The sequence below is a fragment of the Gracilinanus agilis genome, chromosome 2, assembly GCF_016433145.1.
Source record: "Gracilinanus agilis isolate LMUSP501 chromosome 2, AgileGrace, whole genome shotgun sequence".
NCBI lineage: Eukaryota > Metazoa > Chordata > Mammalia > Didelphimorphia > Didelphidae > Gracilinanus > Gracilinanus agilis.
The window spans coordinates 333,925,763-333,941,597 of NC_058131.1; the positions used below are offsets into that span (position 1 = coordinate 333,925,763).

General features: G+C 44.9%; 1 protein-coding gene across 3 annotated transcripts in view; it reads right to left on the reverse strand.

The window, feature by feature from the left end:
• Positions 1-15,835, reverse strand: part of RBCK1 (RANBP2-type and C3HC4-type zinc finger containing 1) — a 28,056-nt gene that overhangs the window by 9,129 nt on the left and 3,092 nt on the right. The window contains exons 1-7 of one of the 3 annotated variants that reach the window (XM_044664284.1): positions 11,521-11,589; positions 9,290-9,359; positions 8,563-8,707; positions 7,449-7,542; positions 6,738-6,936; positions 6,323-6,462; positions 751-924 (exon numbers count right to left, since the gene is read on the reverse strand). In XM_044664284.1, coding sequence (XP_044520219.1) covers positions 751-924; positions 6,323-6,462; positions 6,738-6,936; positions 7,449-7,542; positions 8,563-8,707; positions 9,290-9,311 — 774 coding nt within the window. In that variant the 5' untranslated portion in view covers positions 9,312-9,359; positions 11,521-11,589. Of the gene's footprint in view, positions 1-750; positions 925-6,322; positions 6,463-6,737; positions 6,937-7,448; positions 7,559-8,562; positions 8,708-9,289; positions 9,360-11,520; positions 11,590-15,835 lie in introns of those variants that run through there. The other 2 variants (XM_044664285.1, XM_044664286.1) reach the window with 2 other exon arrangements.

Consider the following 15,835-nt stretch of genomic DNA (forward strand, 5'->3'; position numbering starts at 1 on the left):
AGGCTGCATTAAGAGAAAGGAAATATAATCTATTCAGGGCATAATCTAGAACAGTGATGGTAAACCTATGGCATGGGTGCCAAAGACACAGAGCGCTCTCTGTGGGCACGCATGCCACTCTCCCCCAGCACCCACCCAGTTCATTACTAAAAAGACAGAGGGACTCAGGCAGGGATGCTCCCCTCCCCCTCTCTATCATGCCTGATGACATTTTTTCACATCCCTGACCCTCTGCCCAGCAGCCAATGGGAGTGCACAGGGGATAAGGTGGGCAGCCTACAGGCGGCAGAGCTGGGGAAAGGAGCACTCAGGGTACTCCCCTAGCCCTCTCCATGTACTTGAGAACATTCCTCACATGACCCGCCCTTCTGCCCAGCAGTCCAATAGGAGTGCTTCTTCCCTCCTCTGTGGGGAAAGGAGGGGGCAGGGCATGCCCTGCACTTGGTGGGGGTAGGGACACGACATAAGGGCTGGGGTGGGGGTGGGGAAGGGACACGGCATGAAGTCTCTAAAAGGTTTGCCATCCCTGGTCTAGACTCAAACTCAGGCCTTCTGGTGCCCAGTCTCCAGGCAGTTTTTTGGAGGGTCAGCCTTTGCTGGGAAGAATGGATAAAACAAACAAATCCACCAATGTCATCCTAGAATCCTGACAGGCTTGTGACCCAATGATTTCTCTTGTGTAGACCAAGAAGGGCCTGGAGAAATCTCCCTTGGGGTGGGGGTGAGGGATGAACACTCAGCCCAGCCTACCAGGTGGTACTGCCGCAGGCTCTCCTCCTCATTCTGGAGCCGTGCCCGCTCTTCCTCATCTGGCTGGTGGGAGTTGGGCACCTGGTAACCCTCTGGTCTAGCTGCACAGCACATCTCACAGCCGGGTCGGGTGGGCTTGTTGACGAAAGTGCAGCCTGGGCACTCCCAGCCAGCCTGTGTGGGAAGAGGGAAAGCAAGGTGAGAAAAAGGCCTTCTGCCCAGGTCAGACCCAGGCCTTGGCCTTTTAGCCTCACCAGTCTGGCACCTACTCACTGGTCTCTTTATTTCCTGCCCTTGTGAGAGCAGATCTGTCAACATCCATATGTCTTTTTATAAAAAACTCTTGCCTTCGGTCTTAGAATCTATCTTGTGTATTGGTTCCAAGACAGAACTTAAATAAAGGCTAGCAAGTGAGGGGAAGACTTTCACAGGGTCACACAGCGAGGTGAAATTGGAACCTCCAATCTCCCCATTCCAAGCCTGGTTCACCTAGCCACCATGTTGTTCCCAATATCTATCCTTCTTACCCTCCCAATTCCTGACTCCTCTGGGCTCCCATGACCCTCTTTCTTCCTCTATTACCAGCACATGGCATTCCCTGATAACTCTCTAACATGCCATCTCCCTGCAGGCCTTCCCCCTTTAACTCTCCTCTTTACCCATACCTAGCCCTCAGCCTCCTCTGGATTCCTGGGGCCACCCTTAGCCCTCCCTTCATTCCCTGGCCAGCCCTGGGCCGGGGGGGGGGGGGAGGTAGGTTTCTGTTCTTTAATCCCCTCTCCTCCTCCTCCTCTTCCTCCATCCTCTGCCCAACTTCAGCCTGAGATGATGCCATTCTGCCCTGCAAGCAAACAGTGAGTCTGAGAAAGCACTAGTTTCTCTCCTTCCTGAATGGAGATATAGAAGGCTATGGCGCTGCCTGGCTATGTTATAAGTTCATGTTATTCCATGGAGTCTTCCTTGCCTCAAGGAAACACATTCTTCTCTACCCAACGGCCCATCTCATTCCCCCAAAGAAGCTATTCCGAACTTTCTCTGATCAAAGCTTTCCCCTCAGCTGAGGGCCTTGCTTCTTGCTTAATTTTAAAATGGCTTTTATTTTGAATTTAGGCGCCGAAAAAAAAGTATTTTCACATACACAGCAGATCACAAAGACTGTTTATGAACCCACAAATCTCTATTTCAGTCTTTTTTTTTTTAAGTATGTAAATGTCCACATATTACTTTCTTAAAAAAAACAACCCTTACCTTCCATCTTAGAATCAAGACTATGTATCGGTTCCAAGGCAGAAGAGCGGTAAGGGCTAGGTAATGAGAGTTAAGTGACTTGCCCAGAGTCACACAGCTGGGAAGTGTCTGAGGCCAGATTTGAACCCAGGACCTTCCATCTCTAGGTCTGGTTCTCTATCCACTGAGCTACCCAGCTGCCCCCTCTTCTATGCATTAAACTTTTTTTATTTATTACCAATTATATGTTATAATACATTTCCACACAGGTTTTCTTTCCTAAGTTATATGATCGAACTTATCTTCCTCCCTCCCTCTTTCCTTCCCTTCCCCCTCCTGGTGCTGGCAGGCAATTTGATCTGGGTTATACATGTATTATCATGTAAAACCTATGTAGCCATTTTCAATGACATGAGGCTGCATGTGGTTGCAAACAGAGAAGTATGGGGCTACATGCCGAGAATGAAACATTTGCTGTAGTGTAGTGTAGACACTTTGTGCACTATAGATGACAATTCTACCTATATTAATTTATCTATTTTGGTTTATTAAAAAGTTATATATTACAATTTCACATTTTTGTTATTTAAACTATAAATATCGTGAAATTATGTTTTTTTTTTCCTCGAAGTGACATACCACCTGAGTTATGCTCGGTTTTTTGGCGAATTTTGACATACTAAGCTCAAAAGTTTGCCCATCACTGTTATAAAACCAGAACCCAAATAAACAAGTGAAAAATTGTACACTTTGATCTGCATTCTGATTCCAACAGTTCTTTCTCTGGAGGTGGAGAGCATTCTTTGTCCTAAGTCCCTCAGAATTGTCCTGGATCACTGCATTCCCAATAATAGCCAGTCTATCAGGTGATCCTTCTACTCTTCTATGCACTTAAAAAAATATTTTGATGGGCCTCACATGGGGTGACATTGATATTGCTAACTGTCTTCTACCTCTCCACTTCTAATTTAAAAACTGAAATAAAACCCCTCATCATAATGAAGCTTTGTCATGAAAAATGAATACACGCCGTGACCATAAGAAAAAATGTGTGTATCTTTCTGCAACCTGAGTGCATCATTTCTGTTAGGAGGCAGGTTCCATGCTTCACCAGAGATGCCCTGGAGATGGGCTTGGTCATTGTACTGATCCGAGTTCTTCAGTTTTTCAAAGCTATTTTTTCTTTACAACGGTGCTGGTCTTGTGAGAACTGTCCTAGTTCTGCTCACTTGACTCTGTGCTGAGTCATACTATCCAAGATTCCCTATGATCCTTTTGCCATTTCTCAGAAAGGAATAATATTCTAGTATTATATATATTCTAGCATACGTACTAGAATATATTCATATACTACAATTGCTCAGCCATTCTCAAATTAATGGATGCCCCTTAGAGTCCAGTTCTTTTTCCTTTTAATTCCCACTTCAGGGTCAGGAAGTTTGTTTTGCCTGTAGCTGTTCCCTCTCCTGAATTATCCTTCCTCCTTAGAGTCTCCCCTCCTCTGGTTTGTTTCCCTCTTAAGTTGAATGTATTCTGCACCAACTTATTTGTGTATTGACTTTCCTTTGTTTCAGATAAAAGTGAGGTTGATCCAATGCCTCTTCCCTCCATCCCTTTCTCCATGTTTGTTCGCTCTTCTTCTTCCTTTCTACAAGTCTATTTCTTTTACTCTCCCTTCTTTCCCTCCCTCTTAATCCTCAGATCAGAACTAATCTACTCCTAGGGGACTTCTGTTTTTTCATTTAACTCCCTCAGTACCTCAGAAGATACAGGATTCTCAAGAGATGCTCCAGTCTTTTCCTCCACTGGAATATTAGCACTCCAACATCATGCACAGCCCCTTCCAAATGTTCAAAGACACGATTATTTTCTAGGATTCCTCTCCACTCTTCTATTTGCATCTAAAAGGTCCTACTCAGCATTGATCTTTTTTTGTATCAGAAATACTTGAAAGTTCTCTATTTCATTAAAAATTCACTTCCCCCTCATAGTAATTATATTCTTGGTTGTAAGCTTATATGTTTTGCTTTTAGAATATTGCAAATGCAGATCTCTAGCTTTTCATAAAATCTTCCAGATTTTTGTGGGATTCTCTAACCATGGATCCTTGGTAACTGAACTCTTTCTGGATACTTGAGGTATTTTTTCTTTGATGGGGGGGGGGCTGCGGGGGGGTCTGGATGTTGGCTATGGCATTCATTCTCAGGACTTTTGGAGTTCCAGGAACAACCAGTGGATTCTTTATGTCTTCACTTTGTCAGATCTGGGCAGATTTTAAATGTCCAGGTTCCCCTGTACTTCCAAATCATGGTCTCAGGGAATTCAATAGTGTGGATTTTTAAAAATCATTTCTTCTGTCTTAGATCAGTACTAAGTATTGGTTCTAAGGGGTAGGTAATTGGGGTTAAGTGATTTGTCCATGGTCATACCTCAAAGAAGTATCTGAGGCTAAATTTGAACCCAGGAACCCCCATCTCCAGACCTGGTTTTCTATCTCTTGAGTGACATAGCTATCCTGAGTATAATAGTTCTTTTTTTTTTGTTTTTGTTTAGTTTAGTTTTTATTTTTTAAATAAAAAAATTTTTTTTAATCCTTACCTTCCACCTTAGAATCAATACTATGTATTGGCTCCAAGACAGAAGAGTGGTAAGGGCTAGGCAATGGGAGTTAAGTTAAACTTGCCCAGGGTCCCATAGTTAGGAAGTATCTGAGGCCAGATTTGAACCTAGGATCTCCCATCTCAATCCACTGAGCCTCCCAGCTGCCCTCTAATTGTTCTTAAATGATCTCTCCTTGACTTGTTTCCCAAGTTCAGCTGTTCTTTTAAATCAGGTAGCATATATTTTCTTCTTTTAAAAAAATCTTTTACTTAGCTGTGTGACCCTGGGCAAGTCATTTAACCCCTACTGCTTAGCCATTACCGCTCTTTTCAAAATAAAAACAAAAAACTTTTGGTTTTATTCTAATATTTCTTTCACTCTCGTTGAGTCAATTTCCATTTGTTCTATTCTAGTTAACAGAGAATTTGTTATTTGGGTAAAGTTTATCGTTTTCTCTTCCAATCATTCTCCTCTTGATTCTTTTCTCCAGAGTTTTTATTCCATTTAAAAAATGTCTTGTTTCATTTCTTCTATCTATTCATGTAGTCTTTGTGGAAAATGCATTTTCTTTTTACTTCAGTCTATGCTTGAAATGGTCCTGAAGCCCCTTGCTCCTTCCTTTTGGGATCTCTAAATTCACCATCATTTTTGATTCTGATTAATGCCTTCTTGGACTACTCATTTTTCCATCTTTAGTTCCTTGTCAAAGCTCTGGGCCAGGGGTCACCTCTTGCTGTATTTCTGAGTGGGGAGGGGCTTGTTCCTGCTTCGTCTTTCCTGAGATTCTCCAAGTCCCTGGGCTGATCTCCTCTTGCCAGGGTTAAGTACCCATCCCCTACCCTCAGCCTGGCTCTGTGAGGTCTCTTTCTCCCTGTCTGACCTCTCCTTCTCAGTGTCTTCTTCCGGTTGGTTCTCCATATCAAGTCCCCACATGTAAGGGTTCACCAAGGTTCTGTCTTCGCCCCCTTCTCTTGTTTCTCTCTCTCTCTCCCTCTGGGTGAACTCATCCTTTCTCCTGGGCTTAATTATCATCACAATGCAGATGACTCCCAGGTCTAGAGAGGCAGTCTCAGTTCTCTCCCAGGATCTGAGCTTCAGTATCAAATCTCCAATTGCCTACTGGACCTTTCAAACTGGATGTTCTGCAGATACTTCCTATCTGTGTGACCCTGGGCAAGTCACTTAACTCCCATTGTCTAGCCCTTACTGTTCTTCTGCCTTGGAACCAATGCACAGTTGAAAAAAACAAATGTAATTCCTTACCCTCCTCCCCCAAAACCTCCTCTCTTCCAAACTTCTGCCCCATAGAATTCTTCCTTCAAGACGCTGTTCAGGGACCACCTTCTACATGAAGCCTTTTCAGAACCTCCCAACTGCCACTGCCCACCCTCCCCAAATATTATGCATTTCATCGCTTTGTATTTATTCTCTTTATGTTTATTCTGTATGGATAGGAGGCATCATACATCATATACCCTTCCTCGTTGTCTATCTCAGGAGAATATTTAACTTCCCAAGAATGGGGATTGTTTCACTCTTTGTATTTTTATCTCCAGCACCAAGAAGACTGCCTGGCATATAGAAGGCATTTAATAATAATGTTTGATTAACTGATACTCTGAATGGGACTCCAGTGGGCAGGTGGAGGGTTGGTTTGGGAAGGGGATTTCAGTGGTGAAGGCCAGAGGACAGCTAGGGAAAGGGGGACACCAAAGGGCAGGCAGGAGCAGAATCAATCCCTTACCACTGAGGGATCAGGGGCTGTTTCCGAAGTAGAGGGAGCAGTAGTTCCAACATCCTCAGAGAGGACGTTTTCTGGAGGTTCCATGGTTCGGGGCTCCTGTGGACCTCGAGACTGCAGAGCAAGATCTCTAAAGCCCAAGTCTGCAAAGGAGAAGAGGCATGAGAAGCACCCCCATCCTCTCTGTGGTCCTTCGTCTCTTGTGATTGTCACGATTCCCCTGCCCTCTGCCTAAAGAAGGTCTGGCTATGCCAGAGGACACAAGGTCCTAGGATGGCACAATCAGCACTCTAACTTGGGTTTCCTGGCTCCTAAACTGCATATTCTAAGGAGGCATTATGTGGATGGACTGGAAGATGCCCTCATGCCCTCCCAAGACCCAGCCTTGGGGCCCAGGACTGGACCCCAGAACTCTTACCTTCCAGAACCCGCAGTTGCCGCTGCCGTTGCAACTCCTGCTGGCTGAGCTGAGTGTGGTGGGCAGACAGGAGGTAGAGGTAGGCCTTGTCTCCGTCTTGTCTCACCCCGTAGGAGTGCAGTGTGTCTTGGTCACGGGGGAGCCGCTGGCCTATTACCCACCTCTGCAGGCTGGGGTGGAAGCCATAGTCCAGAAAGACCTGACCAGGGGCAGAGGGGGAGAGAAGAGAAAAGACGAGAGAGGGAAAGAAGGCAGGAAGGGCAGGGAGGAGGAAGAGAGAAGGATAAAGGGAGAAGCTGGGAGAAAAGAGGCCAAGGGGGAGAAAGGTGGAAAGCAAGGAAGAAAGAAAGAAGAGATGATAAGAGAGAAAAGGAGATGGGGATGGGGAGGAGAGAAGAGGGAAGAAGAGGTCAGTGAGGAGATAGATGGGTGTTCAATAAAGGATGGGGAAGATGAGGGATGGAGATGGGGAAGAAGTCACATTTCTTCTGAGGCCAAACGGCTCCAGATGACAGGTGTCTGTGGATGTCTTTCTCTTCCCCCCACCCCTGGCTCTGACCTCACAAGGCCCTGGACAAGTGGGTTTGGCTGGGTTCAGCCTTAAGTTGAGGCACTGATCCAGTTTGTCTCCAGTGATCAAGACTCCTCTGGGTCCCTGAAAACCAATTGTACCAAACGCTGGCCCTGGCCACCAGCCCCAGCTCCCCGTACCATGTCTTTCAGAGAAGCCACTGTCATGTTGGGCCGCACCATCAGCCAGATGTGAAGAGTGTGCATCTGGGCGTCCTCCATGCCCACCCATAGCCTGTGGGGAGACAATACTGGCACCAGGAAGGGAATTTTGTTAGGGGTAAAAATGGGCAGAGTAGATTTAATCTCATTATCACAATTTTGGCCACATATACACATGCGTGCGTGCATGCACAGACATACTATATCATGTCCTCTCTCCCACATCCTCATCACACACAGTCACAGTCCACCGTCTCTGGGAAACCCAGACATCCAGGAACAAGCAGCTGTGTGTCCAGGGGACAGCCCTGGCCTGGGGGGCCAGGGTCCTAGGGTGCAGTCCTGGCTCTGCCCCGTGTTGGCTGTGTGACTGTGGGCAAGTTATCTGACCTCTCTGAACCTGTTTCATCTGCCGTAATATGAGACAAATCTTCTCTAGAGGCTGCTTCTCTTGGGGGCCTACTAAGGAGAGCCCATGAGAGAGATCAGTTACCTAAGGGGCATAGATGATTAAAGTACTACAGAGAGCTGTCATTGTTAAAAGTCCCAGTTCTATGCTGGCTCCCCAGGGCCCCATCCCAGCAACCCCCTTTAGTCTCCCCACCAAGCACAGCAAAGAGACAGATACACCCTGGCTCTCTCTGTGCCCTCCACTCTCCTTGTCTGTCTGTCTGTCTTTCTCTCTCTCTCTCATTCTTTATGTATCTCTCTCTCATTCTTTTTGTATCTCTCATTCTGTTTTTTTAATCCCTTACCTTCCATGTTAGAATCAGTACTGTGTATTGGTTTCAAGGCAGAAGAGGCATAAGGGCTAGGCAATAGGGGTTAAATGACTTGCCCAGGGTCACACAGCTGGTTAGTGTCTGAGGCTGGATTTGCACTCAGTCCTTCCAGAGCCCAGATCCAATCTTTATTCACTGCAGTACCTGGATTCACATCCAGCCTCAGACATTAACTAGCTGAAGCCCCAAGAGGTCAAGTCATTTATATAAGGTCACAGAGGCAGTAATCAGAACTCCCACAGAGATCAATGCACTCCCCATAGTTATCTCACAAGCTATCCCTTCTGCCCCAACTATCACCCAGAACTCACTTGATCTCCTGCTTCGGGTAGACCTCTGATCTAAGCTGCAGGGTCAGTGGAGTCCGATTCTTTGCCAGCCAAGTGGCACAGCTTACGGCCATCTTTTCATCCCCACCAGCCACAGCCCGAGCCAGCTTCAGGGCCATCTCCTCCACTACAAAAGGCAAGAGGGTGTAGGAGAGGTGGATTATAAGGCAAAGTATTCATCTGAGGTGGGAAAGTAGGAAAACAATCTTTTGTTCTCCATTCAAGGGTAGGAATGGATCTCCAGAGAGGTCTTGGTTCTGGCAAGTCTAAAGGTTGGTCAAGACCATAGAGACCTGGTATTTCCAAAGGGGTACATAAGTCTTAGGGAGAACCAAAGGTTAAAATCTGACCCCTTCAAACGCCATCCAGTCCAGAGAAAGAGAAATGGAAGACCTGAGCCTGAAGTGGTCCTCAGCTTACCCGCCCAAAGTCCCTCCCAGTCCTTAGAACCTCCCCTACTTCCCTGATAATTACCTTATTTACAATAACAACAAGAATAATAATAGTTCCCAATTCCATGTTACTTTTACATATAAAAAGGATTTTCCTTCTAATAGCACTATCAGATAGGAAAGGGAGGTATTAATTACCCTCAGTTTATAAGAATAAAATGAAATTTAGAGAAGGGAAGCCATTTGCCCAAGATCATAGGAAGTATCAAAGTTAGGTCTTGAACCAGGGTCTTCCAGCTCTGAACCCAGTGTTCTACCTTTCTTGGTCTTCTCTTCCATCAGGCTGGATTGTGCCCATCCCAATCAGATCCCATCAGCAGGCTCAGTCTGTGGAAAAACCATCCAAAGCCTTTCCTTACCTTACAAGTCATGGGAGAATCCAAGCCAAATGGGGAAAGAAGAAGGAGAAGGGGGATAATACCCCTTCAGGAAAATTCAAGTTATTTCTTTTTATTCTGAGAACAAGTTCTGCCATTTTTGCTTTGAAATGTCGCAGTAATTTTTTTACTTTTCCCTCTCTTCCCATATTTAATCATTAGCCAAACACTTGCAATTCTATGTCCTCAGTCTCTCAGCCATTCCCCTCCTTTCTTCCATATCACCTCTAGGTTCTCACTGGACTTCTGTAACCGCCTCCAAAAGGGTCTCCCAACCAATATACTTAGCCAAGAGTCATCTTGCTAGTACACAGCTCCAACTACATCCCTTCCTAGCTCTGAGACTTTTCCTGGATCCCTATTACCTGGAAAAAAACAAGTTCTAGGTCTTGAATATTTATATTTCAACATCCCTACTAAAATATGGTTTCTAGATACTCTGATGATCCCCAGGGCCCTCTCTAGTCTTGCCTCACTCCATCTTTCAAATCATCCAAAATTTATTAAGTTCTCTATTGTGTGTTAGGTCCAGCCTTATGTCACACCAATTGCCCACACAAACTCTACCTGTCTACCTTCCACCCAAACTAGATTCCTCCCCAACCCCAAGTTGTCCAGCCCTCTTTGGCTTCCCAGCCTTGGCTTGTACTTTCACCTTTGCCTAGGACAATCACCACTTGTGAAGCCTTCCCTTCCTAGCTCCGGAGCTACCATATCTCCCCAGTGTCATCCTACCAGCTGTCCAAGCGGTATAGCTCCTGGCACAGAGCAGAGCATATCCCCTCCATCTTCTGTACATTTCTTCTGCACTGGCTTGGTGATGAACAACTCTTTGCCTTTTTCATCTGGAGGGTGAGTTCTAAGTTTTTACCTGTGATTCACCCTTTTAATCCTACTCTGCTCTGGCTGGTATTAAAACAAGTTTGTTTCTTCTGTGCCATTGGTTTGCCAGCAGTGAAGGGAAGGAAGAAAGCTCACAACAGGCAGCAGCCAAAGCATGCTCCCTGGATATTGGAGAATTCATAGGTGGTTGTGACAATAACAGTAACATCTGAGAGAAGATGGGAAAGAGTAGGTGGGGTTGGAGGGACACAGAAAACCCAGGCTGACCATAGGAACACAGGATTTAGTTAGAAAGGAGTCCAGAGTTCGAAGGGAACCACAGAACACAGAATGTTAGAGTTAAAGGATATCCTGCCAAGTCTGGAAGAAACCTTATAAAACCAAATGTCAGGAATTGAAAAGAATCTTAGAACCAAGTATGTTATAACCTTAGAATACAGGAAGTCAGGGCTGAAAGGACCTCAGAACACAGAATGTTAGAATTACAAGCTATCTTAGAATACAGAATGTCAAGAACTGAAAGGAACCTCAGAACACAGAATGTTAGTTATAGGATATTTTTGAATTCAGAAAGCCAGGGCTCAAAGGAACCTTGGGACACAGAATGTTAGAGCTAGAGAATACCTTAGAATACAGAATGCCAAGGATGGAAGGAACCTTGGAACACAGATGTCGAGTTGAAAGGAATCTAAGAACAGAGTATGATATAGTTGGAGGATATCTTAGAATACAAAAAGCCAGGGCCGGAAGAGACCTTGGAACACAGAATTTCAGAGCTTTCAGGACATAAAATGAGGATCTTAGCACAAAGAAGGTTGGGCTGGATGGGGCCTCAAGAACCACAGAGCTCAGTTTCCTTCTTTTACACAGGAGAAACAGGACCAAAGAGGTTGCGCGACTGGCCTATAATCATTTTCAGAAACCCCCAAGTTTGGAAAGGGGAGGGGTTTGAGAACAGAAACCCGAAAGTGACCCGGGGCCAGGAAATGAAGGGAAGGGCCTGGGAGTGGAAAGGGTAAAGGAAACTTTCGGTCTTGGAAGGGGGGCTAGGAGAAAGTTCCCCACCTCCTAAGATAGGCGGAGAAGGAAACAGATACCAGGGGAGATGGGGGCGCGGACGTGGTTGGGGCCGGGTCGGGATGCTAGGCGCAGACAGCCAGGGTTGCGGGGCCCAGGGCAAAGCCGGCGCTCCGCGGACGCTTCCTCCCGGCCCCAGGAGGGGGAATGCGAGCTGGAATCCCTCCCCAGCCCTCGTAGCCTTCACTCACCGCCTGATCGGGCCTGGTTTGGCTCCGGCCCGAAGAAGGAGGTGAAAGGAGAAGGAAGCGACAGCCCTGGTCAGGGCAGGGGCGGAGGGGAGAGGAACCGGATACGTCCAGGGCCAGGAGGGGGCGGGGACCTGGGGAGGAGGAGTCACGAATCGGAGAAGCCTCATTGGGTGGGACAGAATCTGAGAAATTGACCAGGGGAGGAGGAGGGAGGTTGGAGACCTAGAAATGCAGAGAAAGGCTTTTGTTTCTCGACGTGGGATTAATTATCATGTAATAATAATAATAGCATTTATATAGCTCCTAAGCGCTTTACAACCCATCTCAATTTTACCCTCACAACAACCCTGGCAGGTGGTGGTCAGTTGTTTTTCAGTTGTGTCTGACTCATCGTGATTCCATTTGGGTTTTCTCAGCAAAGATACCGGAGTAGTTTGCTATTTCCTTTTATAGCTCATTTTACAGATGAAGAAACAGAGGTAAAGTGACTTGCCCAGAGTCACACAGCCAGTCAGTGTCTGAAGCCAGATTTGAACCAGGCCAGGTGCCCTATCCACTAAGCCATCTAGCTGCCAATGTGGGAGGTAGCAATGATTATTATTCCCTTTTAACAGATGAGGAAACTGAGGCAGATTCAGTTGAGTGACATGCCCAAGGTCGAACTGCTAGTAAGTATATTAGACTGGACTTAAACTCACATCTTGATTCCAAGGCTGGCACTCTATCCACTGAGGAATATCTAGCTGCCTAGGTGGTAGACAGTGCACTGTCCTGTAGTTTAACCAGCTGGGTGACCTCTAGTAAATAACTTCTGAACTCTGGGCTTTAATTTCTTTATGGGTAAAAGCAGCTAGGTCTCTGTCATACTATGTTCTGAGGATCCTTTCATACTTTGAATCCCTGGGTCCTCTAGGAAATGGAGGGAAATGGGGAGGGGGCAGATAGGGAAGGAAGAAAGTATATGTTTTGGGATATGGAGAAATGTAAAGGGGTGAGAATCCTTGGAGAGTGATACGGAACAGTAGTCAAACTTTCCAAGAAAGCCATTATAAGAGGGGGTGCCTTTGGGGAAGCAAAGATTTTGAGTGCCTGAATGGTATACATTTCAAGGGTTGGAAGGGCTGAGGACTGGAGAAAGTTCAGGGAGGGGGCAGGAAGAGGAGGCTGGGAAACCTGGGAAAAGCTGAATTGTCAATCAGAGAAATTGGGGATCAGGGGAAACCATAATGGAGAGATCTCTACCCAGAGCCCAGTGACCACTGGTCATTCACAGAGCTGTATGGCATTCGTCCCCTTTCCCAGTCACTCTTCAAATACAGCTCCTTTGGAGAAAAAAGTGTAGAATTCCAGAGCTGGGAGACACCAGGGAAACAGAATATGAGAACAGCAAGGGGCCTGAGAACCATCAGCTCTAGGGATTGGGGTGTGGTTGATAAGGAATGGAGGAGAGCTGGGGGAATATAATTGACAATTTAATGCTAGGGCTTTGTTTACCTAGGAAGTGGTAACAGATTAAGTTTGTTGGACTGAATTGAATTCCCTCCTCTTTGGCCTCTAGTTTTCACTTGAAGCCCAAGCCTCTCCCTCTGGGACCTATTCTGCTCAACATCTGGAGAACACTCCTGGAATAAGAGGACTGCCCCCTGGCCCAAGTCCAGACTCAATGCCAAAGGAAAAACAAAGAACTTCTGGATATTGATAGGGGCCTGCCTGAGAAAACCCTAATTTCTCAGGACTCTGAACAAGACCTTCCTATTTCACCTCCCTGTCTACAGGGCTAACAGAAACCACCCAGGTCTCTAAGACAACTTTCTGATGGAAAGCTAAGGATGGATGGGACCTCGTCTCCCTGTCTAGGGCTCTCCTTGAGTGTCGGGATCGTTTCATACCTTATATTTGTATCTCTATAATGTTTATTGATTAAGTGATTGACTGATCAGAATGAAGAATTATAGGATGTAAGAGCCTTAGAGCCCATTTAATCTATGTTTCCATTTTACTGATGAGAAAATTACAGAGGAAATTACTTCCCCAAGGTCACATAGCTAGGCAGAGAACCAGGCCTGGTGGAAAAATATGACCTTGAGGAACTAATAGACACCTAACAGAAATAGACAGCCTTCAGAATTTCTCTTTTGGGATCTTGTGAATCAACTTTTTTTTTGCAACTTTGATTCTGTCTTTTCCAAACCAAAAACCATTCTCTTTGGCAGAAAAAAAATAGTAGCAAAATAAAGAGTTGAAGGGCTCTCCTCAAAGTTGTCCTTTGTCCATGTTCTAACCACTCTGAGCATCACACTCTTCATTCCTCTTCTTTTTCCCAATGTAATTAAAAAAAAAATCCTACCTTATCTTATCCTTGTCCCTAGCATTTATTATTAAACTTTATTAACAGGCTAAACATTGTTTTTTAATTTATTTTTTAATAATAGTTTTGTATTAGGGGCAGCTAGGCGGCTCAGTGGATTGAGAGGCAGGCTCAGAGATGGGAGGTCCTGGGTTCAAATTAGACCTCAGATATTTCCTAGCTGGGTGACACTGGACAAGTCACTTAACCCCCATTGCCTAGCCCCTACTGCTCTTCTGCCTTAGAACCAATGCGTAGTATTGATTCTAAGATGAAAGGCAAGGTTTAAGAAAACAAACAAATAAATAATATATTTGCATTGATATCCTCAGTTTTTAACAATAGATTTGTAATTATCTTATTTTTAATAATAGATTTGTGATCATCTTCTGTTTTTATGCTACTGAGATATCCCCCTGTAACCCTATAACTCCCAGAGAGCCATTTCTTATTTACAAAGAACTTAAAAAAAAAAACATTTTTAAATTCAGCAAAATTAAAAAAAAAATCTGAGGGTAAATGCAACATTCTCCACCCATAGACACTTTTCTTCCCCTCTGCTAAGGGGCAAGGGGAGATGTCTTCCCACAGTTTTCCTTTGGATCAGAACTCGTTATTTCTACTTTCCCAACACAAAGTTTCAGTTGTTTTGTGGTGGTTTTTGTGCTTGTTGGGTATGGTATTTTCCTTGCTCTGCTTAATTCTTTATCAGTTCACATAAATCTTTCCATTTGTTGTTCAGTTGTCTTTCAGTTGTCTTGCCCTGCTAAGGAAGTGTCTGAGGTCAGATTTGAATTAAAAAAGATGAATCTTCCTGAGTCTCAGCCCAGTACTCTATCCACTGGGCCAACTAGCTGCCCCAAATCTTTCTATACTTCTATTTTTCATGCTTAGGAAGTTAAGTGGCCCAGGGGCTGGAGTGCTGGGCCTGGAATCAGGGAGGTCTGCATTCATATCCACCCTCATACATTAGCACTGAATGGAGATGATAGCACCTATCTCACAGGGTTCTTATAAGGCTCTAAGAAAAAAGTATGCAAACTTTAAAGCTCTATATAAATGTCAGCTATTTATTACTATTATTTGTTTACAAGAAAGGGCTCTATTGGGGAAGTCAATAGGAAGTAGCATTAAAAAAAATTCATTAACAAAATATTTTGAAATCAAATTAAAAAGTTATTTATGGTGGTCCCTCTGCAGCTACACTGTTCTCCCTAAACAACTCCCATTTCTCTAGTCCCCAAAATCTCTTCTCTGTGTCTTTTTTTTTTTTTAAATCCTTACCTTCCATCTTAGGATCATTACTATGTATTGGCTCCAAGGCAGAAGAGTGGTAAAGGCTAAGCAATGGGGGTTAAGTGACAGGATCACACAGTTAAGTATCTGAGGCCGCATTTGAACCTAGGACCTCCCGTCTCTAGGCCTGGCTCTCAATCCACTGAGCTACCCAGCTGCCCCCTTTTTGTGTCTTTAGAATTCAGTTTTTGACAACTTCATATACCTCCCAGGTTGACTTCCCCTAAAGGCCTCTAGGCCATGAGCTACCATCTATTCTTTCTCAGAACCCCTTGAAATCTTCATGTTCTGGCTAATGTGGAAATATGTTTTGCATGACAATACGTATGATGGGTATCATGTTACTGGCCTTGATCAAGGGTGGAGGAGAGGGAGAATTTGGACTTGAAAATAAAACTAGAAATAAATCCATGTTAGTCTGTTCAGAGCAGGGAGCCATCACATTCCTCCGGGATTATCATGGCTTCTACTTCAACAGCTACCTCCCTTGGGTTTGATTGGAATTTAGGACCAGGATATGGCCTCCCCTTGTGACTTTCCTCAATTTTTAAATGATAAAATTGTACTTAAGGCAAGCCAGGAATGAATTGTATTTAGGAATCAGAAAGGTGGAATGGATAAAGGAACTGGCTTCAGTCATAAAGGCCTGGGTTCAATTCCTGCCCCTGCCAC